Source organism: Lissotriton helveticus, chromosome 12 (assembly GCF_964261635.1).
Source record: "Lissotriton helveticus chromosome 12, aLisHel1.1, whole genome shotgun sequence".
NCBI classification, from domain to species: domain Eukaryota; kingdom Metazoa; phylum Chordata; class Amphibia; order Caudata; family Salamandridae; genus Lissotriton; species Lissotriton helveticus.
In genome coordinates, this window is record NC_136073.1 from 867,467,903 (window position 1) to 867,494,247 (window position 26,345).

Genomic DNA, 26,345 nt, shown 5'->3' on the forward strand with positions numbered 1-26,345 from the left:
TCGGCATGACACGGAGAAAGAGAGCCTCACATGGTCTCCGACATGAAAAGATAAGGGACACCTGCATTCCCACAGTAGGAAGGGCCCACAATGGGCGACTCTTGCAGTGCAGCCTCAATATTCCCACAGAGCCAAAGCATGTTCACTTGAACATACATACACACACACGCCAAAGTCGAGGCTCTAAAACCAAAGTTTGGGATTGGGTTACTAGACAGCCAAGGTTCAGCAATGAAAGTATGGGTAAGACACTTGAGAGCACATTCTAGAAGCAGACTCTTGGAGCACATTTTCAACAGCGTTCCTGGAGAGTCAAGCAATGCACGCACCTGCTCACACACAGACTTCAAAAGGCACAGTTTCAACAGCGTTCCTGGAGAGTCACGCGAGAGCACGCACCTGCTCACACACAGACTCTAAGAAGCGCAGTTTCAACAGCGTTCCTGGAGAGTCACGCAAGAGCACGCACCTGCTCACACACAGACTTCAAAAGGCGCAGTTTCAACAGCGTTCCTGGAGAGTCAAGCAATGCACGCACCTGCTCACACACAGACTTCAAAAGGCGCAGTTTCAACAGCGTTCCTGGAGAGTCACGCGAGAGCACGCACCTGCTCACACACAGACTCTAAGAAGCGCAGTTTCAACAGCGTTCCTGGAGAGTCACGCAAGAGCACGCACCTGCTCACACACAGACTTCAAAAGGCGCAGTTTCAACAGCGTTCCTGGAGAGTCACGCGAGAGCACGCACCTGCTCACACACAGACTTCAAAAGGCACAGTTTCAACAGCGTTCCTGGAGAGTCACGCGAGAGCACGCACCTGCTCACACACAGACTCTAAGAAGCGCAGTTTCAACAGCGTTCCTGGAGAGTCACGCAAGAGCACGCACCTGCTCACACACAGACTTCAAAAGGCGCAGTTTCAACAGCGTTCCTGGAGAGTCAAGCAATGCACGCACCTGCTCACACACAGACTTCAAAAGGCACAGTTTCAACAGCGTTCCTGGAGAGTCACGCGAGAGCACGCACCTGCTCACACACAGACTCTAAGAAGCGCAGTTTCAACAGCGTTCCTGGAGAGTCACGCAAGAGCACGCACCTGCTCACACACAGACTTCAAAAGGCGCAGTTTCAACAGCGTTCCTGGAGAGTCACGCGAGAGCACGCACCTGCTCACACACAGACTCTAAGAAGTGCAGTTTCAACAGCGTTCCTGGAGAGTCACGCAAGAGCACGCACCTGCTCACACACAGACTTCAAAAGGCGCAGTTTCAACAGCGTTCCTGGAGAGTCACGCGAGAGCACGCACCTGCTCACACACAGACTCTAAGAAGCGCAGTTTCAACAGCGTTCCTGGAGAGTCACGCAAGAGCACGCACCTGCTCACACACAGACTTCAAAAGGCGCAGTTTCAACAGCGTTCCTGGAGAGTCACGCGAGAGCACGCACCTGCTCACACACAGACTCTAAGAAGCGCAGTTTCAACAGCGTTCCTGGAGAGTCACGCAAGAGCACGCACCTGCTCACACACAGACTTCAAAAGGCGCAGTTTCAACAGCGTTCCTGGAGAGTCACGCGAGAGCACGCACCTGCTCACACACAGACTCTAAGAAGCGCAGTTTCAACAGCGTTCCTGGAGAGTCACGCAAGAGCACGCACCTGCTCACACACAGACTTCAAAAGGCGCAGTTTCAACAGCGTTCCTGGAGAGTCACGCGAGAGCACGCACCTGCTCACACACAGACTCTAAGAGGCGCAGTTTCAACAGCGTTCTCGGAGAGTCAAGGGAGTGCACACACCCACTCACACACAGACTCTAAGAGGCGCAGTTTCAACAATGTTCCAGGAGAGTCAAGCAAGTGCACGCACCCCCACCCGCTCACACACAGACTTCACAAGGTACATTTACAATTTTGCTCCTGGCTATCCAAGGTTCAACCAATGAAGTCTTCAAAGCTCACACTCTGCACTGAACTCACATCTTGGAGCATCTTTTCCAGTTTTTGCTGCAGCTCCACAAAGTAGCAAGAGGTGACGAGGGCTTCCTGCGATTTCTCCAGACAGTCCCGAGCCAGCTCGATGATCTGGTGGTGGATGAACCCAAGCACTCCGTCGGCCAGCGGAAGGGTACTGCTGGGCGAGAAGGTGGTGATGATCTCCAGGAGGCGCTCTTCCATCTGCGCCGTGGCCTGAGAGAAAGAAGAAAAAATGAATAATCCCCAGGTGCTCCTGGGATGAAAACTAATGATGTAACTGACAAGTGTTACCTGCAACACGTTAGCTAAAAGCACGACTGTCCTTATTTCACTCCAAGTGTTCAGAATGAACCTTTCGATAAAGGCCGGGAAGGAGTGATCTGGTCACTCTGCTGTTGACTTCCCATGGAGAACCAATGGGATCAAGTCTTGGGAAGGGTCACGGTAAAAAGGGGCCTTTGGCTCAAGGGGCAAATTTTCTTAAATGGCCGCTCATCCACTACTGCCAGTAGGTCACAACAAAACTTTAGAAGAGAATTTATTACATCAGATAACAGGCCAGTGAGCTCTATTTGGCCAGATAGTGATGACACAGACCAAAGTGTCTAGGTCTGGGAAGATGGCAGCAAACATGACAGTCATGGATTCCATTGAAAAGAACTGAGCAACCACCAGGGCAAAGTAATTTTGTTAATGTCTTTTCTTTCTTTATTTTGAACTTTTGCTGCAAACAGTAGTGTTTTGGCAGTAAAGTCTTGAGTCGCTAATCTTATTTCTTTTTCCAATCAAAAAAACTCCCAAAAAATAACTACTACTCATATAAAACAATATTTTAATGTTTGGAACTTCTCCTTAGTCACAACAATTTCTCACCGCTACCAGTTACGTGACGCTATTCTTCGCTGTCTTTTGTTTATGGTCATTACTCCCCGATCTGCTCCTAAGCAAGCCAGAAGATGCTGAACCAAGAATGATTATAGACACTCCAAAACCTACCTTGGGGAACCGCTCTTTGTACACATGGTTCATCATCACGATCTCCTTATCGACAGTCCCAGATGTACGCCCAGGACTACAAGAAAACAACAGAGAGCATTTTGTGTCACATGATTAGAGTGGTTGCACTCCAGAGTTCAGGAGACGAAGAGACTACACAATAACAGATGCCACAACACATATTCTCTCGGAGCCCACAGGGTTCTCCAGCCTTCCAGAGAACTTTAAATAGATCGCAGAAAAGGAGACCATGTAGTACCACCCGGATCACAAGATGCTGGAATAATACACAGCATGTAATAAACCATCTAGCTTGACCAAGATGCTTTTATAGGGAAGGAATAGCCTTGTGCGGCAGCTTTTTGGTTTTAATGTCAATCTGAAAGGGTTTTAGAGGGCAGAATATTAGTTAATAGAGCACCCATCATGACCACATTTATGTCTCTCTTGGGGAATTCAGAAAAATAAGTTTTTGCTTTTAAACAATTGACAACTGTGTAGTCCATTACATTACAAATAGGCATTTGCACAACTCCACTCAGAAAATGAACTGTCAGCAAGCTCTCCGATACGTATTACTCCTACCCGGGCCACTCGAAGTATAAGTGAGAGGGTTGAAGTGATAGGATGGGGCAGGAGGCTGGGGGAAGAATGACCCAGGCTTCTTAAAAAATTGAGGAAAGGTCACTGGTTACGAAAGTGGTGGAGTAGCGGTATGCATACATAAGTTTGTAGAACAGGAGACGGAATATCATTTCACAGCAGGGGGACAGGAAATCATTTTTCCTGGGTGGCAACGGATATCGCCTCTAGGTAAGAGTAGCGGCAAAATAAATTGCCAATAGCAGCATGAGGATGGGGAAGGCAACTTGAGTTATTCGAGCAAGGCGATGCATACGAAACAGTCTGTTCAGGTCAGAGTAATTCGTGGCTCTTCAAAGAAGGGATTTATGTTAACATCGAGTTCTGCCCCTTTGCGACCGGTATTTTTGCATTTGGGATGCATCATCCCAAATGCAAAAATCGCAAAACTGCGATTACTTGCATTTGCATTAAATGCATTAAAGTTTAAAAAATAGTGATTTCGCTAATAGGGGGAGCAAATTACCATGAAGTTGAACGTCATAGTAATTTGCAAAAACTTTGAAAAATGTACTTAAGTGCATTTTTCAAAGTTTCATGTTGCGCACACACATGCCCTAAGAGCATGTGTGTGCGCAACATATGTGCACAGATCAATTTCAGGGGTGCAACAGGGTGTCCTTTAGACACCCCTGCACCCTTGAAATCGCATTCTCAATTTGCGAATCGCTAATTGCGATTCGCAAATTGAGAATGTCTTCCCATTCATTCCTAAGGGCCCATAGGAATGAATGGGAAGGTATTCCTTAATTGCGACTCGCAATTTGCGAGTCACAATTAAGGAAATTCAAGAAATAGCTATTTTTTTAGTGATTTCTTCATGCATTGCATTTTACTATTCCTTAATAGCGAATCGTTATTTTTCGCTATTAAGGAATCGCAAAATGTGTTCTTGATGCATCTGGGGGAGGATGTCTAATTTACAGATGAGCACAAGAACAGTTTTTTATTACCTAAACATACAATAAAAAATAGTAATACCTGCCGCCCAATCTATTCTTACGGCACTAGGGGTTTGGAATAGCCCGAATTGTCACACGTGTAGGAGTGTGATGTTAGCAGCTGTGTTTGTATTGTCATTGGACGTTCTGGCGGGGGCAATGGGTGATGCAAGCTGCACTGGCCTCCTGACAAGGGCCCCGGCACTTATTGTTTAACAAATTAAGCACTGCTGGGAATCTCCTCATTAACAGGAGACCTTCAGCAATGGATGCAGGGGGCATATGGAGGGCTGGGGTGTAATCCTCATTTCAAATCACAGCAACAGCACAATACAACAGAGTTTGAATATGCAATGAGGTGCATGTTAAATGCACGACATCCGGTCGGATAACTTGACTTGAGTCTAAAACACACAGCAGATGAGAGATCTCTCATCTACAACCTAATTCCTGATAATGGGGGACAGTTATCCATCTAGTCTCCCACTATCAGTTGCTTTTGTGGAAGATCCACTTGCACCAGCAGATACCTGAGGCTTCGGGACCGTGGTCGCATGCACGGAGATCTCCGTCCCTCTTCGTCCGTGATGCTCTCCGAGCTGCGAAAGTGCTTGGAGAGGAAGTGGAGCTCGTCCAGCGTTGGCTGATACGGCAGCTGGTGCAACCGTTCCTGGGAGGAAGACGAAGACTGCGGAAAAGCAGAGGAGATCAGCACAGTTAGGAGGAGAGTTAAAAAGTCAAAGCCTCACAGCAGGGATGCAGAAACCAAAGCATGATCATTTAATTCTGTGTAGATAAAGTGAGATCCAGCCTTACCAACACTTACTGCGTCTGGTGCCCAACAAGGACCTGCAGGCTTGGTCAACTACTTGGACAGCATAACCCAAGATCCGAAAGAGTGAATTGACATCAAGCTGGTACATCCCTCGTACTCTAGGGCTGAGATTAAGCAAGCGGACCAGCAGCTTACGGATGCTATCAGTAGCATACAGGACTTACGCTTACTGAGCTTTCAAAAGGAATGGTTTTCAGAAGAGAAGGCAATCTCCTTCAACTTCAAGGAAAGCCATGCTTTTGTCTCTCTACGGCCTGTACGATTCCGAGAGTACTGGTCAAAGGGTGGTCATGCTTGACACACAACGAACTGTGGACACCTAGCAGTATGCCCTTACGACATGTAAATCTCCTGTCCCGGAAATAGAACTCTAGTATTCAATGGCATTATTTTGAAACCATGACTATAGATGAAATAGTCTTTTACCGAGAGTGTGGAGCTTGGCGTGTTGGTCCCATAGCCGGACGAGGGCAGGGAAGCAAGCGACCACCTTCGGCCATCAGCCCTGCAAAGAGAAACCAGAAAAAAACCATCAATGAAAGGCAAAAAATTGATCAGTGACTACCAAAAATACCCCTTTCTATGACATATCTATTAATCATGCAACGCAGAAACTTGAATTTAATAAGAAACCTAAGACTGTCGAAAAGTAAAACAGGTACCTAAATATACCACATGTACATTCCTGTGTTTTGTGATATTTGCAAAATTCCATTCTGGGTGATGCGTAGTAAAGTTAGTACACAGACTCACACCAGGAGAGCTCATGAACGTAAGTAGTTAACTCGCAAATTCAATTTGTACAACCCAACATGATGGACTGTTTATTTTTTTTGAAAGGTAAAATTCACAATTTTAAAGAACTTAAGCAAACTGGTATCATAGGACAGGGGATGTGTTCTTTACTTTTTCTTACTTTCTACGTGTACTTCTCCATCTGTCTATTAATTAGAAGCCTCATCAACGACTAATATATGGAGAAAATAAACAAATGACTTGATTTTAAGGGAAAATGAGTGTCCAGCTCAGAAAAATGAAATGCAATGAATTCTTTTAAGTCCAAACACAACTTTTATCCATGCATGGATTGAGTATAGAAAAGTAAAACCGGTGTGAAACCCATAGGAGAACCCAGAACGCTATACAATTTGGAAACAAAAAAATAATCAGAATTCAGCAAGAATTCTTTTGTGTAGACCGCTCATGGGTTTCCCAAAGAAACTAATTGTTGAAATCAAAAACAATTAAAATGAAGTAGGAAAAATTAGAAATGGGTGACAATGTTTTCATCTGCCATTCCCCAGGGCAACTGAGAGGAAACCTGGCCTTCTTTGGACTTAGTTTTGCCGTGTGGGCTGGCAGAGAGGGTAAACCCCATCACTTTTGCTTCGGCCATGGGGCAGAAATGTTGTCTGGTACTTTCTACTGCTCGGCACTGGGTAGCGATTCGGACTTCCGAAGGAGGTCAAATTTACCTCCTCTATGCTGGCGCATTCGTGACGACTATCCCTACAGGAATCCCAATTCCTCTGACTTGCTGTGGGGACGGCTGCTGTGTTGGGTCTCAAGGCCTCCCTGGTGGAGGAAAATACCTGGTTCCATGGGTAGATGATTGTGTTTTACTGAAGGCAGGATTGACCAGTCCGTGCCCCATTATATTATATTTCTAAAAATAAATGTTGTTAAGTGTGCTGTATTGCAGCTTGGATAGGGCAGCTTGAGGGTAAAACCCCCACCCACATTCGGCAAAAGGTTGCAGATACTGAAAAGTACAAGGACGGGCCAGTTTCTACGCCATTCTTTTTTATAAAAACAGATATAATACACCCTGGTGTCTATCTGCTCTGTGATCATCACCCCCATCGGCCCGAGAGGGTAGATTGGTGGAGGGTGAGGCAGAAAATTCTATAGGGCTTGAGATTGTTGCCACCACCGAATTCTATTGTTTTTTCTTCAATCCCTGGTGTCTAGTGGACTTGCTGCCCACTGGGGTGCAGATGGCATAAATGCCAAAATTGCCCTGCCATGGGGGGGTCATAAGGCCTGTTGTGGCCACAGGGTGCAGGCGAAGGAGGATGGGGAGGACCATTTGGCTGTGCCTGGTGGATCGACCTCCTGCGGTCATCCGAGCAAGGAGCAATTATGAAGAGGTGCCATCGAAAGGGGGCATTCTCCCATTTCCAATAGAACCTCTTCTGTGGTAGTCGGTGCTCAGGGGGCTGAGATATGCCCCGGAGCACCGATAATAAGAAGGCTCAAGGTAATTTCACTATGTATCACTATGTGTCAGCACACATGGCATGCTGGGAAAATACATCTATGGTTGAGAGAGGTTCAAATCTGCTAGCTTAAGAAAATCCCCCTGGAATTAACTTTTTAGTGTGAGGACGAACATTCCCGTACTCTGCACTGGCAAGATAACGCAGAGGACGTGAACGTTTCATCATCTGCACTTGAGTCATCCCAAGTCTTCCATTGCGAGGTGTTACAGGTTTAGGAATCCGAGCTGATCTGGTAACCAGTGGCACCCGCTATTTACCGGGGTGGCGGGCGGGGGGTGGAGAGGGTTCTAAATTGAAAAAAAAAACACACAAAAATACCAACTTACGTTCAGGCCGGACGCCGCCTCTCGGTCAGCTTGCCGCCGCCTCTCGCTCCTGGAAGCAGGAACAGGAAGCACCCAGGGTCCCGACTCCCGTAGCAAACCACAGCACTGCAAAGCAGCGCTGTGATTGGTCTGAGCGCCGTGGATCGGCACTCAGGCAGGGAATGGGAGCCTGGGGCATGTTCTGCACCCAGGCTGTAATACAGCCTGGGTGCAGGAAATGCAAAGTGCGCATGACGGTTTGGCCGGCCCGAGCGTGCTGGTAGAAAAGTTTAAGTGGCAGCAGCTTCCAATAAGGGCATTCAGAAGAGTCGCCTGTAATTGCAAATGCTAAAAATGGGAACCTTTAAGAAGCTGGTGGTAAATGACTCAAGTATCGTCCCGATCTTTTATTTGTCTGAGATCGAAAGACAGGTTTGGGAAGAGTTAGGAACAGGGATATGTAGTGGGTTTGTACAGGATCCACAGTTTGTTCAAGTTTGGAAGCCAGGTTTACTACCAAGGTCTCCTAGTTCTGTAGTTGCAGATTAATAACTCTAGTTATTACCTGTAAGTTGCAAGTTTGGAAACCTGTGATCCTGTACAAACCTCTACACATCCCTAACTCTTCGATGAAGACTGAGAACCCAAAGGCCGGAGTACGTTTCCAGTACTATACAGAATGTTGACATTGACTCTGTGCTATAAGCACTCAGAACACCTCAATGTACGGTTTATCCGATGCCGGAAGAGCCTTTCCCGAGAAGAGATTCTCAGGCCCCAAAGCCTCAGCTCTTCCCAGAGAGGAAAGGTTTTATGGCCGGACACAACATCTGCTTTGCACATTACAGCAGACAAGTTGCACATAAAAAAAAAATCTTTTCAAAAGCTCTTTGCATGAGACTCAAGCATGTAACAAGCATTACAAAGCATTACAAAAATTAATTTACTTTTTTTGAAAAAGTCTCACAGAAAACAAGATGCTTTCCGCCCCCCAGAGAGCAGCCAAGTCACGCCTGGGTTGGAATATTCTCAGAAGAAAGATCAACGAGTGACAAAATGCCACTAATCACAATCTGCTGTGCACTTCTAGACTAAACAAAATATTTAGGACAAAGAAGAAATACTGCAACCAGAGTGTAAAAAAAAAAACAAGAAAATAAAGTTCTGTTGTGTAGATTTTATTTTTTTCTTGCCGCTGCATATTATCATTGATATGCTTTATGGAGGATTAGTTCACAGTCCATTTCCAAAACTGTAGTTTATGTATACGACACAAGTATTTTTCTTGAAAAATGAGAGATTGTATAAGTTGAAAAACAAAGATAGTGATCAGCCGATATATAATATCTAGTCAGAAGGCTCTTAATTGCTGGGCCGGAATGGCCGGCTGAATAAGGGGCCTATAATGTACTCATGTACACACCGGGTTCTGGCAGCATAACCAAGGACACTGAAGTACAAATATTCTTTTTTATACATGTTACTTTAAAAAAATTAGGCTGTACATTGATTAAAATGTATAATTCACTGGATCAGGCCAAGTCTAAAATATGGGAAGTAATTTTGGGGTGAAACTATTCTTGCGCACTACTGGTTTAAAATGGTTAACAACCATATAACAATTGTGGCATTGTACATTATACTTTCACACACAGAAATAACTAAATTAGATTTCAACCATATGTTACTTTTCAGACTTTGGTTGAAAAAAAGTGAGAAATAATACAGGGAGAAAGTACAAGCTGCAAAATCCAGAGTCTGAAAATGAATAAATGTAATTGTAAAGTGCAATGGGATAAGACTTTAAGAGTGGCTGTTTAAACTGCTAAAACATTCTCACTTAATTTGTTATATACAAATTGTATTTTTCATTTAGATTATACCATTTCCATTTAGGGGTTTTCACCAATTTCTTTATTTCTTCACTTCATGCATTTAAACTTTATTTTTGTAACTCAAAACCGTATTTATATGCTCTCTGTGGTAGAATTTATGGTTTTTACTACTAAATAACGTGTCTCTCATAAGCATTAAAAATAGTATGGTAACCAATGTATCTAAAGTCGGTTTCTCTTTCCATTCCATTCAGACAAAAGTGTGGAACACTCTCTTTTGATTTTCGATATTTATTTTAAATGACTCTAAAGATTGTACCACTTTTAAGGTGTCTTCAACAAAGACGGAGAGAACCAACACATTTATAAAACGGCACCTGGCTACCTTAAATAAGAAATACTGAAATGGGTTCATCTCTGAGTGGTGTGTAAGAATTGAACTTTGCAGTTTGTTTTTTGGGTCCATATTGAAGGAGACAGGGCTCTAAATGCGAAACATTGACCTCAAAAAGCAGACTTGTTTATGGTAAATGGAGGGTATATTTCAGACACTCCAATCCCCAGCCGGAGAGGCTCCATCAATAGTCACCAATTACCTGTCAGTCCGAGGGCCATGGCTGCAGAAGGAAAGATTTCAGAAGGGAAAAACAGGTTGGCACAGATGGAACAGGAAGGAGGGAGAGAGAAAAAAAAAAAAAAGAAATGTAGTTTTAGAACTCAGCAGGAAGGATAACATTATGGTCCGCCTAGAGCTGCATCGAAATAGGCGTGTCTGCTATTTATAAGAAATTAAACGCTTACAAAAACATTCTTCACTTGAATAACTATATTGTTCATATCAAAATGGTTAACAAAGAGACTCTACCAATTAGTAATCTTTGTTGATTGTCAGTCATCTTAATCCATGTCATGCAAGGGCAGATCACAAATAGAAAACTATGCACTTAAACAAAATCACACTAATAATAATTCAATAGAGCACCAAACTACACTTTGACCAACAGGTTATGATTACTCTGACGTAGAAGCAGAAAAATGTATTGCTATACATTCTCAATTTATGTATAATTCGGTTGTGGGAAAAATCATTAACAATTCTAAGCCATGGATAACAAAGAAACATCAAACACTTTAGAATCCCAGATAGTTTGCGGATTAATACATTAAACATGTGTAGGAACCAGAAAGATGCGACCTTACGTTTCCATAATGTCCAACACCCAACGCTCTGACTCACTTTCACAAATCAGTCAATTCTCAAAACTTATACTGACTGCGTGAGCCATATAAAAAATGCTTAAATTTGAAATAAATAGATGTCTGAGCTGCATCTTTGCGCATCCCACTCACACCACCATGAAGTCCCGCCTTATCATAAGATGGCCTCCGCCATGACATGAAGTCCTGCCCTACTAAACTTGACGGACATAAGGTTTGCACTATTTTTTTTAAATTACATTTATTTTTTGGGTCTCTGAAACAGAAAAAATTAAACAGCAAAAAGGCAGGATTTGTAAATCTCGAGAACTTTTTTTGTTTAGAAAGGAACACTATCTCTTTATTAAAACATCTTTCAAGTTTTACATTTTGCTTGTGTATGCGTGTCTAATGAGTTTCAAACCAAACACATAGTTGACTTCCACCACATCTCTAAGCAAAAAGGCAAATAATGTACCACTGACAATGGCAGAGTAATCCATACTATTAATATAATCATTACCAAAAATGCTGTTCATCATGCTACACCAAGAACATACCAAGAAATTAAATGAACTTTCAGAAAGTTACAATAAGTAACACAAGCACACAAATACAAAAAAATTAATGTGAAGGCGATTCACACTTATGCCAATAGATTAATAACTGGTGTTCCTAAACTTCTGTAAAAGCCCTTTACTATTTAACAGTATACTCAGTTCTTGAACTTCATATGCATTTTCTTTCTTAATATAGACTTTTCCCCCCCAAATAGTCAGCACCCATTTTTACAAAAAAATTTCACTCGGTTCCTACTTTTACTTTTTTTTTTCCGAATTTGATTGAAAGGGAAAAAACGATTGAAACGGCAAAGCATATCTACACAGAGTCAACTGCTCCTTTAAATTGCATTTCCAATATTAGTAGAGCTTACATAGATTAGATTCAGAACTCCGCGGCAAAAGGAATCATTGAAGCTTATTTTTTGAAGAATCTAAAACACCCACCCATGGAGGGAAGGCGGCCTATTAATCTGGACGGGATACCCTCAGATGATACATTTTGACACAGTAAGGGATCTTAGTGCTTCGGAAGGGATCCTGCAGCTAACAAACTTTCAAGAACCTTTGACTGAAGGAAAACAAAGTCACCAGTGATGTAGGTAACACTATTTCCGGTGGAAACTATGCCCCGTCAGATTCCTCGTCTCTGGAACAGGTACCGGACTGTTAAGGACATTGAAGTTATATTTTCCAGCATTTGCACTTGGTGTGACCTTTTCTCATCTCTGGAAGGATGTAGAGAAGGAAAAGGCTGATTGATAGATTGTGCCAAATGAGAGGTGTAACAACCTTGGGGAAAAACCATCCGCTTGCGCATATCACTAGCTTCTTTGTTTACAAAACAAACGTGTTCGGTGACGAGACCGACAGCGCCTGACTAGCCAACTCTTAGAGCTGTGATAGAGGGAGAGCGTCAGTCAACAGCTTCAAGCAACATGTCTTTATAGGGTTTCCTTTAAAACGGTCAACACAAAATTGAAATCCTGTTAACGCATCACAAGAGAGAAGGCGGAAAAGGGGGAGGGGAGTTGGCCTAACGGCTAGGGTGGTTGACCTCGAATCTGGGGAACCAGGTTCGAGTCTCGGCAATGATGTTTAACATCTTGTGATTCTGGGCATATCACTTAATCTCCCCGTGCCTAACAAAAATGAATGTCTCCTCATGTAACGCAACTGGTGCTATGTAAAGCGCTCTGATACCCAATACCTTCAGGCCAAGTTTGTGCTATATAAAACTCCGTAAAAAAATAATGTTAGTCGGATCTTTTGAAAGAGATAACTAGGGACCAATTGAGCTAGGAAAGCTGGAAAAGAGCCTCAATTTTCAGCCACGTATTCGGAGGCCAAACAAAGCATTAAAGTCCACATTAAAGTAAAGTCCACATTTGTAAAGCGCACAATCACCCGTAAGGGTCTCTAGGCGCTGGGGGCCGTCGGGAAGATTAAGCGAGCTATTGCCCAGAGTCACATGGTGCTGGGCTAACCTGCCGCCGGAGCCGGGGATCGAACCGTGGTCCCCAGATTCCAGCGTCAGTCGCCCTGGCCGCGGCGCCACACCTCTCCAAAATGTTCAGCGTTCAGGACTCATTCAAAATGTTCAGCGTTCAGGACTCTCCTGGACCAACCCAGTGGGACGAGGATCAGTTGTGCTTGGTCTCTCTTCACTTTCTAAACTGCCAATGGTGTACCCGGGGAATACAAAGATACACTTAGTAGAGTGGAAAATCAGATCTGACCTAAAAAACATAATCCAAACTCCAGCAGAATAATCTGGAAGGCTCAAAATTACTGACACTTGTTGCTCTCCACCTGCACGGCCGCCGGCGGACTACAGCTCCCAGCAGCCTAAGCGGGCCATTTCCGGTTGCTGCGCGCCCGGAGGCGCTGATAACGGACGAGGCTCCCTCCGCGTCGCGGAACGCGCGCGGGACTGCGCCGGGCTAAGCCCGGGCAAAGGGCGGGCCCTCTGTGGCCCTCAGTGGACCGATTAGGACGGGACGGGCCACCCCCCTTGTATCTTCTGCTAAAGGAGGTATAGTGTACACACATTACTTTGATTTTCCTCTGTAAAATTACTATCTCCACTCTGATCATGCCCCGCACGGGGGGAACAAGCTCAGCTGCGCAAATGCACCAAACGATTACCACAAGCTCCCTCCCTACTGTTCATGTGATAGACATAAACTGTCCTTGTTACTCTCCATCTAGTACGTTATCTCCTCCATTAAACTCCCCAACAGCGCATAACCTGTCCCTGTGGGATGAACTAAACAGTCTATGCAAAACAAAGTATGTCAGTTTGGATGCACCCTCTCTTGCCAAAGGCACCTGTACTTTAAATACTAAAGGCAGTACACAGGAATCCCCCTTTTTATCGAACAAAGTCAATACACAAGCCTCTGTACTTCCATGGCTATTACCCGTCAAAAGAAAGCATGATGAGGACAATGCCGAAAGGACTCAATCCAAATTCCATAAACCATCTGTAAGCCCCGCACGGTCTGTTCATAATCTCCCTATCACCTTGGAGACTGATGTCAAACTGGATGAATCAATATCTTATTCCCAGATCCCTCTACTGACTCAGATTGAACAGCTTGTTAAAACCATCATTTCCCCACTAACAGAAAAAAATCAACGCTATAGGAGAAAGGCTCTCGGGTCTAGAGAATAAAATCACGGCTATCCTGAAACCCATCGATAATTCAGTAACATCGAACCGACCCCAGCCATCTACCATTTTCCCAACAGCTAAGCCAACTGCCATCCACAAAAGCATGCTAGTCACTCTACAATCCCCTAAAATCCCAGATTCAACTACTTCCAAAGCTCCTTTCAAATCTGTTATACCAAGGCCCTCAGAGGTCAAGACAGTACGCAAAGTACCACACATACACCTCCCGCCAGAAGCCGCGCCATATGTGTCCGTCCTCTCAGGAGTACCAGCACTTGCGATGGGAAAAGCTGAAAGACAGCAGGACCTATTGAACAAAGTTATATTCTGGATGGGAAGAAATAGACCCCTACCACCGGACAAAGACGGCGGAATCCTGAGTGTGAGAAGGGTGGGCTGGTTGGGCCCACTACCAAAAAACATTTCAGGGGACTTGGTACTGGTTAGATTCAGGAACCGGAACACCGCACCATACTTAAGATCTTGTCCGCCCCAAGAAGGGGATGGCCCAATACATATTTGGGATCTACTTGATTTTTATCCCTGTATCCCAAATATCCCCCGGTTAGGACCAACAATAGCCTACCACCACGCGTTGGGTGGGGAAGTCCAGGTACCCAGTGGTATTAGTCTTTCTGTTTCCAACAGATTTGATCCATTGTACAACTGCCGTAACTTTTGAGTCTACTCATCTTAAAGGATAAACCCGTGTATCTTTACTCCAGATAGGGATAAACCCCTTGAATAATATGTTACCCTACTGAATTCTGAGGTTGGGGTTATGTCTTTTTTGAAATTGAAGTTATGTTATTCTTGAATGTACATATTTATTTTTAATGATTGTCTTTTTTTTGTACGCTTTTATGATTTAAAAAAAACAAAATCGAATAAAGCATTTCAATTCAATTCAACTGACACTTGAAGGCAAGTAGACGGAAGGAAATCCCCTGCTCCCACCACCCGAAGAAAATATCTGTAGCACTTTTGACGGGAATTTGGATTTTTGGTCTGCCATCCAAGGCCTGTTGAGGGAGCTAGAGTTCAAAGTCCAAAAAAAACATGACGTAATTCACAGGAAGAGGTACCTGGTTTGAGTGCCCAACACCATAGCTCCAGAGACTCCATACAAAGTAGGATGGAGATAACCCGGCCCTCGCTGATTCATGTAGAGCAAGGCAGGGCTGGAGTGGGTAGGCAACTATGCCACAGTCTCTCAAAAGAGATGGCTAGAAAGCCTGTGGCATTGTTTTGTACATTTTTACACCACGTGCATATGCTTTGAGTACCCAAGACTGACTTCTACTTCCTGCCGGATAGACAATTTAAACCATGAAATCTTAAGCGGAGTCATGACTTTGTCAGTATGCACAAACAACCAAGCAGATAAACCCGGGGAGGATCCGTTAATGGAGAAAATCAGGGCTACCATTGTCAAAATCATGGGAAGTTACAGCACTTTAGATATGCTGTCTACTGTCTGACAGTAACAACTACGAGCGAGACAAGAGACCCACTTCTCTAGAAAAAGATCCCATACCAAGTGAGAGATACTTTCTAAGTAATGTGTTCCAAATATTTTCAGCCAAAATCAAGTTTAAGAAGGCTCTGCATTCAAAGTAGAAGCACCAGCCCTGCAGTGTGCAGGACTGGAACAATAACATAAGCTGTAAGTGCAAGACAACATTAAAAAGTCACTAAAACCAGTTACCAATTAAAGGAGATGGTGTCAGGAAAGTATAAAATCTGGAGTTAATTCAAAATGCACAAAAACAGGCAGGAAAAACAGCACAGTAGAATTACATATAGTCGCAAAGCAGCTGACACGGCATCTCTCAAGACCCACTTTGTGAGAGCACTGCGTGGACAGCGTCCCCTGCTTGCAGTAGGATACAGTATTGAGCTAGCGCCTTAACAGCGTGGGGCGAGGGTGATCTAGGAGCTGGAAAACCAGCATTCTACCCTTGGTTCACGCTTGGGTATGCGGGGGCATTCCTAAATAAACTACGTCCCTGAGCTCTCAAACTATTAACCCCTTCGCGCGAGCTCCCTCCCTGGTGCTGCGCACGTCCAGCGGCCGACGCGGCCGCACCCGTTTCTTTGAACGTTCAGCACTGGCGCTGGACGTTCGAAGCAGCAAACGGGTTAAGCCACACCTGGAATTGTTGCCAAACATGCTAGCCTTGGTATTGCGTGCTGGATTTTATCTTGGTACGTATTTTGATCTTGTCTACGCTATAAACAGGAATGTGCCAATATCAGAAAAGCTAAGCTGATGAAAACCAGCCTCACGACTCTAAACTGATGACTCTCAAACTTGGCAAAAGGCATAACTGACAAAATGCTATTTTCATGAAAATCTCATGATTTTCAACAAACAATGGCAAAAAGCCTAGCATTAAAACCTGGGTCCAAACAGAAAAGCATGCTAATAATTTTCAACATTTTAAAGTCATTGAAAATGCTCCTACACGCAAGGTAAAAATAAAATAGGGTATTTAAAAAAAAGCACTTTTCAATGTCATATTCAAGCGATATAAAAGGGGTGGGTGAGTAGAGGAAAGGAATTTTAAAAAGTATTATCAGCTTTGAGACAATCATGTAAAACTCATCTGAAAAGATTAGCAGAAAAGAAAATCCAGGATTTAGCAGATACAAAGAATTGTCTTCATCCGCAAACAGCACACCCCAGAGAGATGCCCTATGTATTGTCAGTCTATCACCTGAAAACACATTTATCCATGTAAACCCAAGCCCCAACTATTTGACGGCTCCTCCCGTAGGATTCATAAACTCTTTAGTTAATCTATGCTAGAGAAGAAACTAATATTTCAACGTCTCGTTCGCGTCCTACCCCGGACCCAATCTCTTAAACTAAACAACACAGTCCGACTTTCTCACCTTTAATCAACCTATGTTCAAAAAGCATGACGAGTGCAAATACTGCAGCCAAAGTACAGGAAGTCCTACAACTTGGGCATCAGCCTGTTGTTATGTTATGTTAAAAAGTATTTGTAAAGCGCAACGTTCACCGGGTAGGTTTCTTGGCGCTTACTTAAAAGCCATTAAAAACCAAGAACAGACCTACATGAAGCAGAACAATGTACATAGAGCGGACGTCTTGCTCAAGCACACACCAACCACGTTCTCCCACCTATCTTCAATTACTTTAAAAAAGCAATAGGTTTGGAGTGTAGATCGGTCAATGGGCGGAGCCAAGAAGCACCTCCCTCTTCATTCCAGATCGGTGGTTGGATACCACCAACAGCGTGGATGAGATTAACGCCCACCACCTCTCCTCTGTAAGAGGCCAAGAAGTTCTCTTTTGCGGACAGAATACAACCAGTTGACAAATTCAAACGTACCGAGACCCATCAGCTGTTATAAATGCTGCATATTTGTGAACTTGATCAAATAAAATCTTCAATGGCTAAAAGTACGCAAAGATGCGCCTTTTCAGACCGCAAACACCAAATCGATGAACTTCCGAAGTAAAGGTACTGATGCTAAATTATAGGGTTTTTCTGCAGGGAAACTTTAGGTTTTGTGCTTTCTCTACGTATTTTAACAGGGTAAAGCAGACAAAATGGTCTTCAGAAAGCTCTGAGGATACATACTTTAGATTATGATCTGTTCAGTTTGTTAAAAAAATATTTTGCAAAAAAATGAATGCTACGACTCCTCACCGAACGCTAAACAGACTTTTCAGTCTCTAACTGTGAAACTTTGATAATTTAATAAAAAGCTGAAAAGTTCAAACTTGCCCAAGGAGTCTTTCCTAACAATCTATGCAGAGGATTTTAAGAGAGAACACTTCATGGGGAAAGACGAGCCTTACCTGCGTGCAAAGGGGAAGTTCAACGAAGCACTGGTGGAGAAGTTACGTGGGCTGTCCAAGGGGCTGCTGCCAGCTGTGGGTCCAAAACAAAGAAAAACTGTCATGCCTTTTCGATTCACACAAATTCAAACAACAGTAAAAGGTAAATGGACAATACATTTGTGTTTTAATTCTGATGAGCAAATCTCAAAAGTGAGAAGCAGAAGTACACCCACAAAGGGCCTGATTTAGAACTCAGCCGATGGGTTACTCGGACACAACGGTGACGGATATCCTGTACGCCGAAATCTAAATCCAATGGAATTTATATTTCAGCAATAGGATATCCGTCACTGTTGTGACCGAGTAACCCGTCAGCTGAGATCAACATCAGGCCCTAAGTCTAGGTCAGGTGCCTCCAATGTAAGTCCAGGAGGGCTGGTTAGATACCAACTTCCAGACAATCCACTAAATACCCAAAAGTGATTGATTTGTATTTAATGCATGAAAATTTACCTGAATTGGCTATCGTGAAAACCCTGCACGGATCTATGTTGGAGAACGATGGTCCACATAATCCGAAATGTCACTGGCGCAAGAAATTAAGTAACTTTTCTTTGATGACTGTCATACAACAATAACCAGAGTTACAGTGCAGTATTGTCAACGCTGCACCACTGTAGGGAAACCATGTTTTGTCTTACGCTGTACTAGAGCACTGAGAAACTAGGTTAACTCAGACACATAAAAGAGAGAAGGCCTGCCTAAAGTGCAAGCAGACAGGCGTAAACAATATCAAAATCTTCAATGTTAAGAGCCGCAAATGTATTTTCTGTGTTTAGGGTCCATGAACTGATATCAACTAACAAAAAGAAATTGTAATTTTATCTTACTCTCATGCCAAGATAGCACATATGCTTATGCTGGATCAGGGACTTCCCTCCAAACCGTAATGACTGGGAAAAAGAACTGAAATACACATATTCAATGGGTACGAAAACTTAAAGGGCACAAAACAGTCCTTTCAATCACTGAAAATTGACTAACGGGTGTATTGGTCCCACGACTGTGCCCAATTTAGCATAGATCTCCGAGTGTCAAACCCAAATAGACCTTTGTGGAAACTATGGTCTAGAGAACTACTTTTTTTCCTCTTGTTTTTTTCAATTCAGCTATCAAGTCCACCAGAATAGTGTCTGAATTCGTAAAATGACTAAATGTAAATACAAATAAAAAAAATTTCAATTAGGAGTAATCTGGGTAAAACGCGGTCTTCAGTGTACACTCCAAAAAAAGAACAGAATTAAGGACTGTCAATCACAATATAATGTACTTTTTTTTAGTTATGTCATAGAAGTTGAAATATAAAAATATCTAAGGCCACGATTTTAACAAAGGCCGCGCAGAAAAATATATTTAAGGTATCCCTCAAATAGTATACAACTCAAAAGAGAGCCCGAACCACATACTCTCTTCTAAGGCGCGTTCAAGCTCTATGTCAACTCTGTTTGGACGTGTGGCCGGGCTCACCTGCGTTCCACACCTACATATCGGGTACAAGGTTAAGTGTTATGTTTCAAAAAGATGGGGCAAGTTGTGGCCTTCTAAATATATAATAGAAGCACCAAATGTCAAGAGCTCCATGGAAATCACAGTTCTGTTGCTTCGATGTTGTACACAGGTTTCTTTGTGGGTATTTTACGCTGAAAGTCCCTGTTATGCAGTCGCAGTCAGTCACATCTCTGCTGAGAGAAGGATTCTGCCCCAGTCCAATGGACCTCTTCACTACAGTTCATTTCCAAACAGATCTTGGTATTTAAGAGTTATGCGATCGACCTACGGAAGTTCATACATGGGGACTAAAAACAGCAAATCGATAAGCGTAATGTGGAGAGCATTTAGAGTAAAATACTTCAAGTAACCAAATGTCTCTTTTTGGTCACGAAAAAAAGCAGGGAACAGAAATTTGGAGGACACATTTAGAGCATTTTCGGTGTAATGAGCATATGGGGATCAGGTACCTGGATCCTGATTAGTTGCCAAGTGCCTCAGGGATACTTTCCTTAACAAGACACCGGTTACAGTAATTTGACGACTCCGCACAAGTTTTTCCTGGTAATAATATCCCCAGGGCCTAAAACAAACCGGTCTCCTCAAAAGCCAGTTCTTTGTGGTTTGCTACAGGTGCCAAAGACCACAGACTACTAGTGCAAACTGGCTAGTTGCATGTCTAGTTAGTCTAATGATCAGACAGCATTTGGACTTCATTCCCATGTCCAGATCTGAGATGAGAAAAGCGGGATCACTGGCGCTCTTTAAGCTTTGCGCTAGATCGGGGCGTACTTTCGTCAGCTGCACTTGTTTTATGCCCGCTTACAAATCTGCGAGAAATCTCCCCAACTCAAAAACGTGCGCCTACTCCTTGGGGGCGTGGTAGGGTTTGTGACCGCTTAGCCAGACTCATCAGTGGTCTAGGCTCTTGTATATGCTTTGTAATACTCTGTGATACCATGCTGACTCTCAATTAGTAAACAACCAAATACATTAGGTGCAGTGCATTTTGTGTCTTTTACCATTTCACAACTGAGCCATATTTAAAGACGATAGAAACTTGGTTCAACCTGTATTTACTCCGGTCTTGTTATGTGTAATTAACACTATAGAGCTGTGGGTGGTCAATATTCTAATTTCCTTTATGCAAGGAAAGACATCTTCCCTTTGATGCAGCCATTTCCTCTAAGCTCCTGTTAAACACGGGTTCTTGCATACCACATTCTGTCAAATGACTTCCTCCAACCATTTGCAGAAGTACGAGTTCAGGTTGGTGAAACGTTTGTGAATACATACATTATTCTGAGATTAGGTGCTCCAAGCATATGCACCTACCCATTGTCTTTCCCATGGCATAAACTTCACTAACTCTTGTAGAAAGTCCACCAATACAGGCAAACATGAACAAGTCAATTTCCGCACCAAAATCATTATTATTGAAATCAAGATGCCTGTTCTGCCTGCAGAAAAAATCCTGTTCTTGCATGCGAAGGTGACATCTGAATTGGCTGCAACCTCAGGGTTATCAAACTGCTTGCATAATCCATGGGGCGAAAGAGTGTAGAAGCAGACACAGGGGCATGATATTTGAGGTGGCACTTTGAGTTCCGATGGCGTCTGCTGAGGGATGGATGGTCATTTTGGATGGTACCCAAGTTCAAAGGAGCTAGGCGGGTGCCCATTGGGAGCCATGAAAGTTTGTCTTGTTTCTTGTCACTTGCAGACCCAGTGCGATCCATGCCACATGAGATGTACTCATTGGCTGTGGCACAGACACTGTGTACCGACCTGTTGTGCCCACCCAAATGTTATGCTTTGGGGTCTCCGGTTGTAAAGGCATGGAAGCTCTTTCTGTGGTACAGGATGGCTTTTCGAACAGTTGGGAGGTTTCCACCGCAGCGTCATGCGGCTAGCAAAGTTTCGCTCTCAGGAGTGTGACCAGATGTGTTTGCTCTCAGGAGTGTGACCAGATGTGTTCTCATGGTAGGTGAATGTGTCGGCTTCAGCGAGCGGTGGTTGAATGTCCCATGTGAGCCGGCTCCAACTCCAATGTGGGAAACTTTGGTCTGTGTAAACAAATGACAGGGCCTGTCATCCACACTCCTTGCATCAGAAGAGAAGAGGGAAATTTCTGCTGAGTCCCAGGGAGTTATCACAACACTGACTTTCCAACACAATAACATATTCCCCGAAGATGACTCACGCGCCCTTTGATGGCTCAGTCAGCCGGGAATTACTCCTGACTCATCAAGATGAGCAGAGCTGGGTGAAACAGCATAGTGCCTAGATATCCACTTTTTGTTCAGGGTAACAGGAGACCCCCTTCCTCCCATGGGGGGATGCAAGTGTGTGAACGACCTCAGAGGGTGCCCCTTTTACAATAGACAGCAAGTCCTGAAAGGCAGATTTTTGCTACATCATGTACTTGTTCTAGTCTGCATTTTTCAGTGCTAGACAAACATAGAAAGTGACATTTTTATAGTGCTGTTTCATAAAAATACGCACAACAAATAATGTAGTGTTTGCAGTGGACTCCAACCTGTGCTTACAAAGAGAATTAAAATACTACAGAGCTTCGACTCTACTTTAGCAAGGTAAACACATAGCATAAAGATGCAGGGTTTACATACGCTTCTGTAATCGCAACACAAAGCTCATGAGTAGTTCAATCTTTCAACATCCTTTCCTCTAACTTTTTGGTAATCTTTAAGCAGTTACTTGTCTCTATCTGAAGTCTCACCCCTGAAGAGATAATGTCCTAGGTCTTCTGTCACAGACTCAGAATAAAACCCTCGAGGCCACTGTTGACCCTTCAAACTACCACTAAACTGTACACAATTCCCATACCTGTGACACCAAGGCGTTACAAAAGGTTTTAAACTCTACATTGGTATCTGCAGGTCTCCGCTGCCCTTGCGTGAGCTGAAGCACATGTCTGTAAATATAACGTTTAAGGGTGACCTATAGAACTTTGGACCTATCTCCTTGTTGGATGCTTTGGGAAACTCCTATTGAAGCACTTAGAAACATCAGTGTGAGGGACATCTTCCTCACGGCTCAAGCACTTTCTAGGACGTGTCAGGGAACGTACCAGTGTTCACGCCTGTTCATCACGAAGTAGACAAAAAAGTTCAGAAGAAAAAAAAAAGGCAGCCGCAAACTTTGTAGGGTGTTTCCTCCAAGGGGCGCATACACTCTGGGGGGGCGGAGCGAGGGTGACAAAGGATCAGGAATAATGATGCTGACATGTCAATCACTTTTAGCATCACACCACGGAACATGGAATATCCACTCACAACTTCTGAGACAATAGGGGCGTTCCCCAAAGCAGCAAATCTGCATCCGCATGTATCTATTTCATCAGCAGCGTGAGGTATCACCAACAATGGAGTAAACTCAGAAGTTTCAATGGCCTATCAGTCTCCACCTGCAAACCTATAAACCTTTTGGTGCCAAAAATGCTCACGTCAAGCTTTTTCGGGTCCTTCTCTTAGCCAGGTCTGAAGGTTTCGGTCTCAGGAGTCATAAGGACAATAATATTCTCCCGACCAATGTGGTGACATTTAGAAGTAGTCAACTTGTGTGTAATTATTTCAGGCAACATTGCGAAAACTTTTTTGAAGACGAGAAACACAACATTATCTGCACCCTTGGTTCACATTAGCTCTTTAGATGTGGCAGGGACCTTGAAAAAGAGTGTATTATTGGTCCATAGAAATAGGCCATTTTGAAAGAACTTACTTGGGTTGGGCAGAGCGTGTAAAGTTGAATAAGGATCTAAAGGGGGCCGGGGCTCTGAAAGGAAACGAGACTCAAGGGGATATCTAGAACTGAAGACTAAAGGAGGTTTAGGGTCCTACCCAGGGCCACTGGAATTATGTGGTAGGGGAGCACCAAAGTATAAAGCAGGGTTGGCTAAATTATGCAGCAAGAAAAGGCAAATTATGCGGCTTATCACAGCACATTTTTCAATACTATTACTTAAATATTTTGTAAAATTCACACATTAATACTATCTGAAGAAATAGCTCACCCCATTAGTACCAGTTTAATAACAAAATCCAGAAATAAGCTTCTGAATAATTACAAGTTAAACTTTGCAAAGTACCTTCCACTACTCTCAAACCGTTGCCACATTTTTATCAACTTTTCATCCCTTTGAGCGATAAAAAAAAAAAAAATGTTAAAATCTGCAGATGGATTATGTGGAAAACACAGCACATCCATACTTATGTGAAAAAAGCTGTGCTGCAGAATCACATATTTCCAGTGGCCCTGGTCCTACCCTGAGCTCCAAGAACCTAATGACCTGCGCTTGATCAGTCAGCATGCGAAGAGTTTCGATGTGATGCAAAGAAAGGCCTTCTGTGAATGAATCTCTAGGTACATGTAACCCTTTCGCAATGGAGACTGAAACCTGTCCTACTTTTTTGCCCGTTTATGAAATACTGATGGATTGGTGTTGGTAACACCAATTTTATTACCAAGTGGAACAAAAGTCCTACAGTGCACTCTGCAAAACACATTTTAACCTTTTTTCCCTCTTGCTATTTTACTATTAACTGATTTGTAATCTCAAAATGTATTCACTATGAACATGTTTCGGCTAGAATTTTGGTTGAGAATTATGGTAAATGCCCTTATGCTGGATATTTGTGCAGCACATTTACTTTTTGAGCACCAAAAAATGAAACTGAAGCTCTGTCGAATACTCATCAACAAGAGGTATAGTGTCTTGTACTCTACCTTGTGCAAACAGGAGTCATTTTAAGAACTGTCGTTACTGCTATGGAGTGTAAATGAATGTGTGACAACAGTATGCATTGTGAATATAAAAACATAACTTGTTGTTATTATTCTCTGCCATGGTCTGGTGGCTTTGTAGAGATGCCAACAATGGGCGGTACTCCCCAAATCAGCGTCACGCAACGGAAACGATGAAAAGCGGAGTCGGCCACATTGCAGGTTCCATACAGCTCACCGGAGCAGACACATGAGCTCAATGAGCTAACATTACAGCTTATAATGTGACTCACCTGTGGGAATGGACAGTGGGGACAGAGGCCGCGATAGGGTTGGTGACGGTGTGCCAACGACCAGGCTCTTTCGGTTACTGCTCCGACAGCTGCAGAGAGAACGGAAATATGACCTCAGAATTATGACAACAGAAAGCAGAACATGATCGAAGTCAGGAACATTACTTAAGGCAGGCAGCTTCCTGCGAAAAACGATACGTCAGCGCTTCCTTCTGTGCTCTTTACTCCTGGTACTCATGTTAGAAATGTGAACCAGGCCAAGTGCTTGTAGGCAATATAGCAGTTCCATAAGAGAGCAGTTGATATATAATCCCGGTATGTAAAACCCTCCAGCAAGAGAACTAAGTAGAACTCTACACCAAGGTCTTCGAAAGGAGGACTCCAGCAAAAATATTTTTGTACCTGGAGCTGTTACTCTCAAAGTATTTTTGGGCTGTGTGTGTGGGGTGAAGTGGGCCTGTAAGTATCTAAAAAGCCTTGCAGGCCATTTAGAAGGGGGTACCTACTGGAACAAAAGTTACTCAATTCAGTTAAGTACCCATGTAAAGAAAATAAATGTATTTGCCTTCATAGTCCGTAAGAGATGTGCTTACAAATGAGGTAGGTGAGAGCATTATCAAACGTGAGGATTATTTAACTTAAAGTGCAAAGCAACAACAGCCCAGGAATGCAGAGTTTTCAACCGGCGACGTTCACAAACATTTAAGAAAAATGCAACAACTTACAAAAATATATATATGTTAAAAGAAATGCCAAGTAAACGTTCCCCTTCTGCGCCAGAGCAGTTTTAAAATATTACGTTCCATCAAAAGTCCTTTCTAAGTCCTGTGCGCCTGCATCCCAAGGGCTGTCTGTGGGCAAGGAGGTCAACGAACTGCTTGAGTCGGGGATTGGCTGCACCCAGGGAAGGACTGCCACCTCACCTCATGGTATTGGCTATTTGGTGTAACATTACACCTCCAGGAAGTGCTTCCATTGTTAGGCAGAAGGGACTATATTACTCCATCATCACGAGGTTTGTCACATTCAATTCTTTATTTCCTATAAGTATCCTACATCATCAGCAGACCGTTGCTCCTTTTTTCACAGAACTGAAAAAGCCAAGATGGCAGGATGTGACTGGGTCAGCAGTATTTGTTCATGCAATGCTGTGAAAGGCATTTGTGAATACCTGTGCTCACTTGTGTTGGCTACTAAAAATGTAGTATTGGCGTTGCCGAGGCTTCCCACTTTTTAAGGCAGTTACGACAGTTTTTAATCAGCAGGATGGACAAAATATTTACTTTCTCCTCGTTCTTGGGGTGAAAATCCACAAACTATCTTACGAAGACAATCAGACTAGCTTGTGAGTTCGGCGCAACACAAGGCAGGTCCTAAAACGTTTCGAAGGAAGGCTAATAGATGTATTGGCAATACACCGTTTGGCACTCAGGAAATATTCCAATAGGTTTGTATGTATTTTTTCTGTGAAAGGGGAGGGGAGATGGCATCAGGAAATAAGAATGAATCCATATAGCAGTAAAGATAACTAGAGACAACAAAATAATGAGAGATGGTGACTCACTGAGAAGATGTGGAGACGTCTCGGGTCGATAACGCTTCGCGACCTTGTCTAGAGCATGAAGCGCTATAATAAATAATGCAGTTGGGCCACCAAGAAAGCTCGCTAACGCAGGCAGTAGCTGTTGAAAGAGCTTAAG

At 43.5% G+C, this 26,345-nt stretch overlaps 1 protein-coding gene across 8 annotated transcripts in view; it reads right to left on the minus strand.

The window, feature by feature from the left end:
- Positions 1–26,345, minus strand: part of MAST3 (microtubule associated serine/threonine kinase 3) — a 174,207-nt gene that overhangs the window by 56,170 nt on the left and 91,692 nt on the right. For 4 of the 8 annotated variants that reach the window (XM_078668271.1, XM_078668270.1, XM_078668275.1 and 1 more), the window contains 7 exons: positions 24,646–24,734; positions 18,080–18,152; positions 10,407–10,427; positions 5,815–5,893; positions 5,084–5,241; positions 2,971–3,046; positions 1,978–2,187 (listed from right to left, as the gene is read on the minus strand). In XM_078668271.1, coding sequence (XP_078524397.1) covers positions 1,978–2,187; positions 2,971–3,046; positions 5,084–5,241; positions 5,815–5,893; positions 10,407–10,427; positions 18,080–18,152; positions 24,646–24,734 — 706 coding nt within the window. The remainder of the gene's footprint in view (positions 1–1,977; positions 2,188–2,970; positions 3,047–5,083; positions 5,242–5,814; positions 5,894–10,406; positions 10,428–18,079; positions 18,153–24,645; positions 24,735–26,345) is intronic. The other 4 variants (XM_078668273.1, XM_078668272.1, XM_078668277.1 and 1 more) reach the window with 1 other exon arrangement.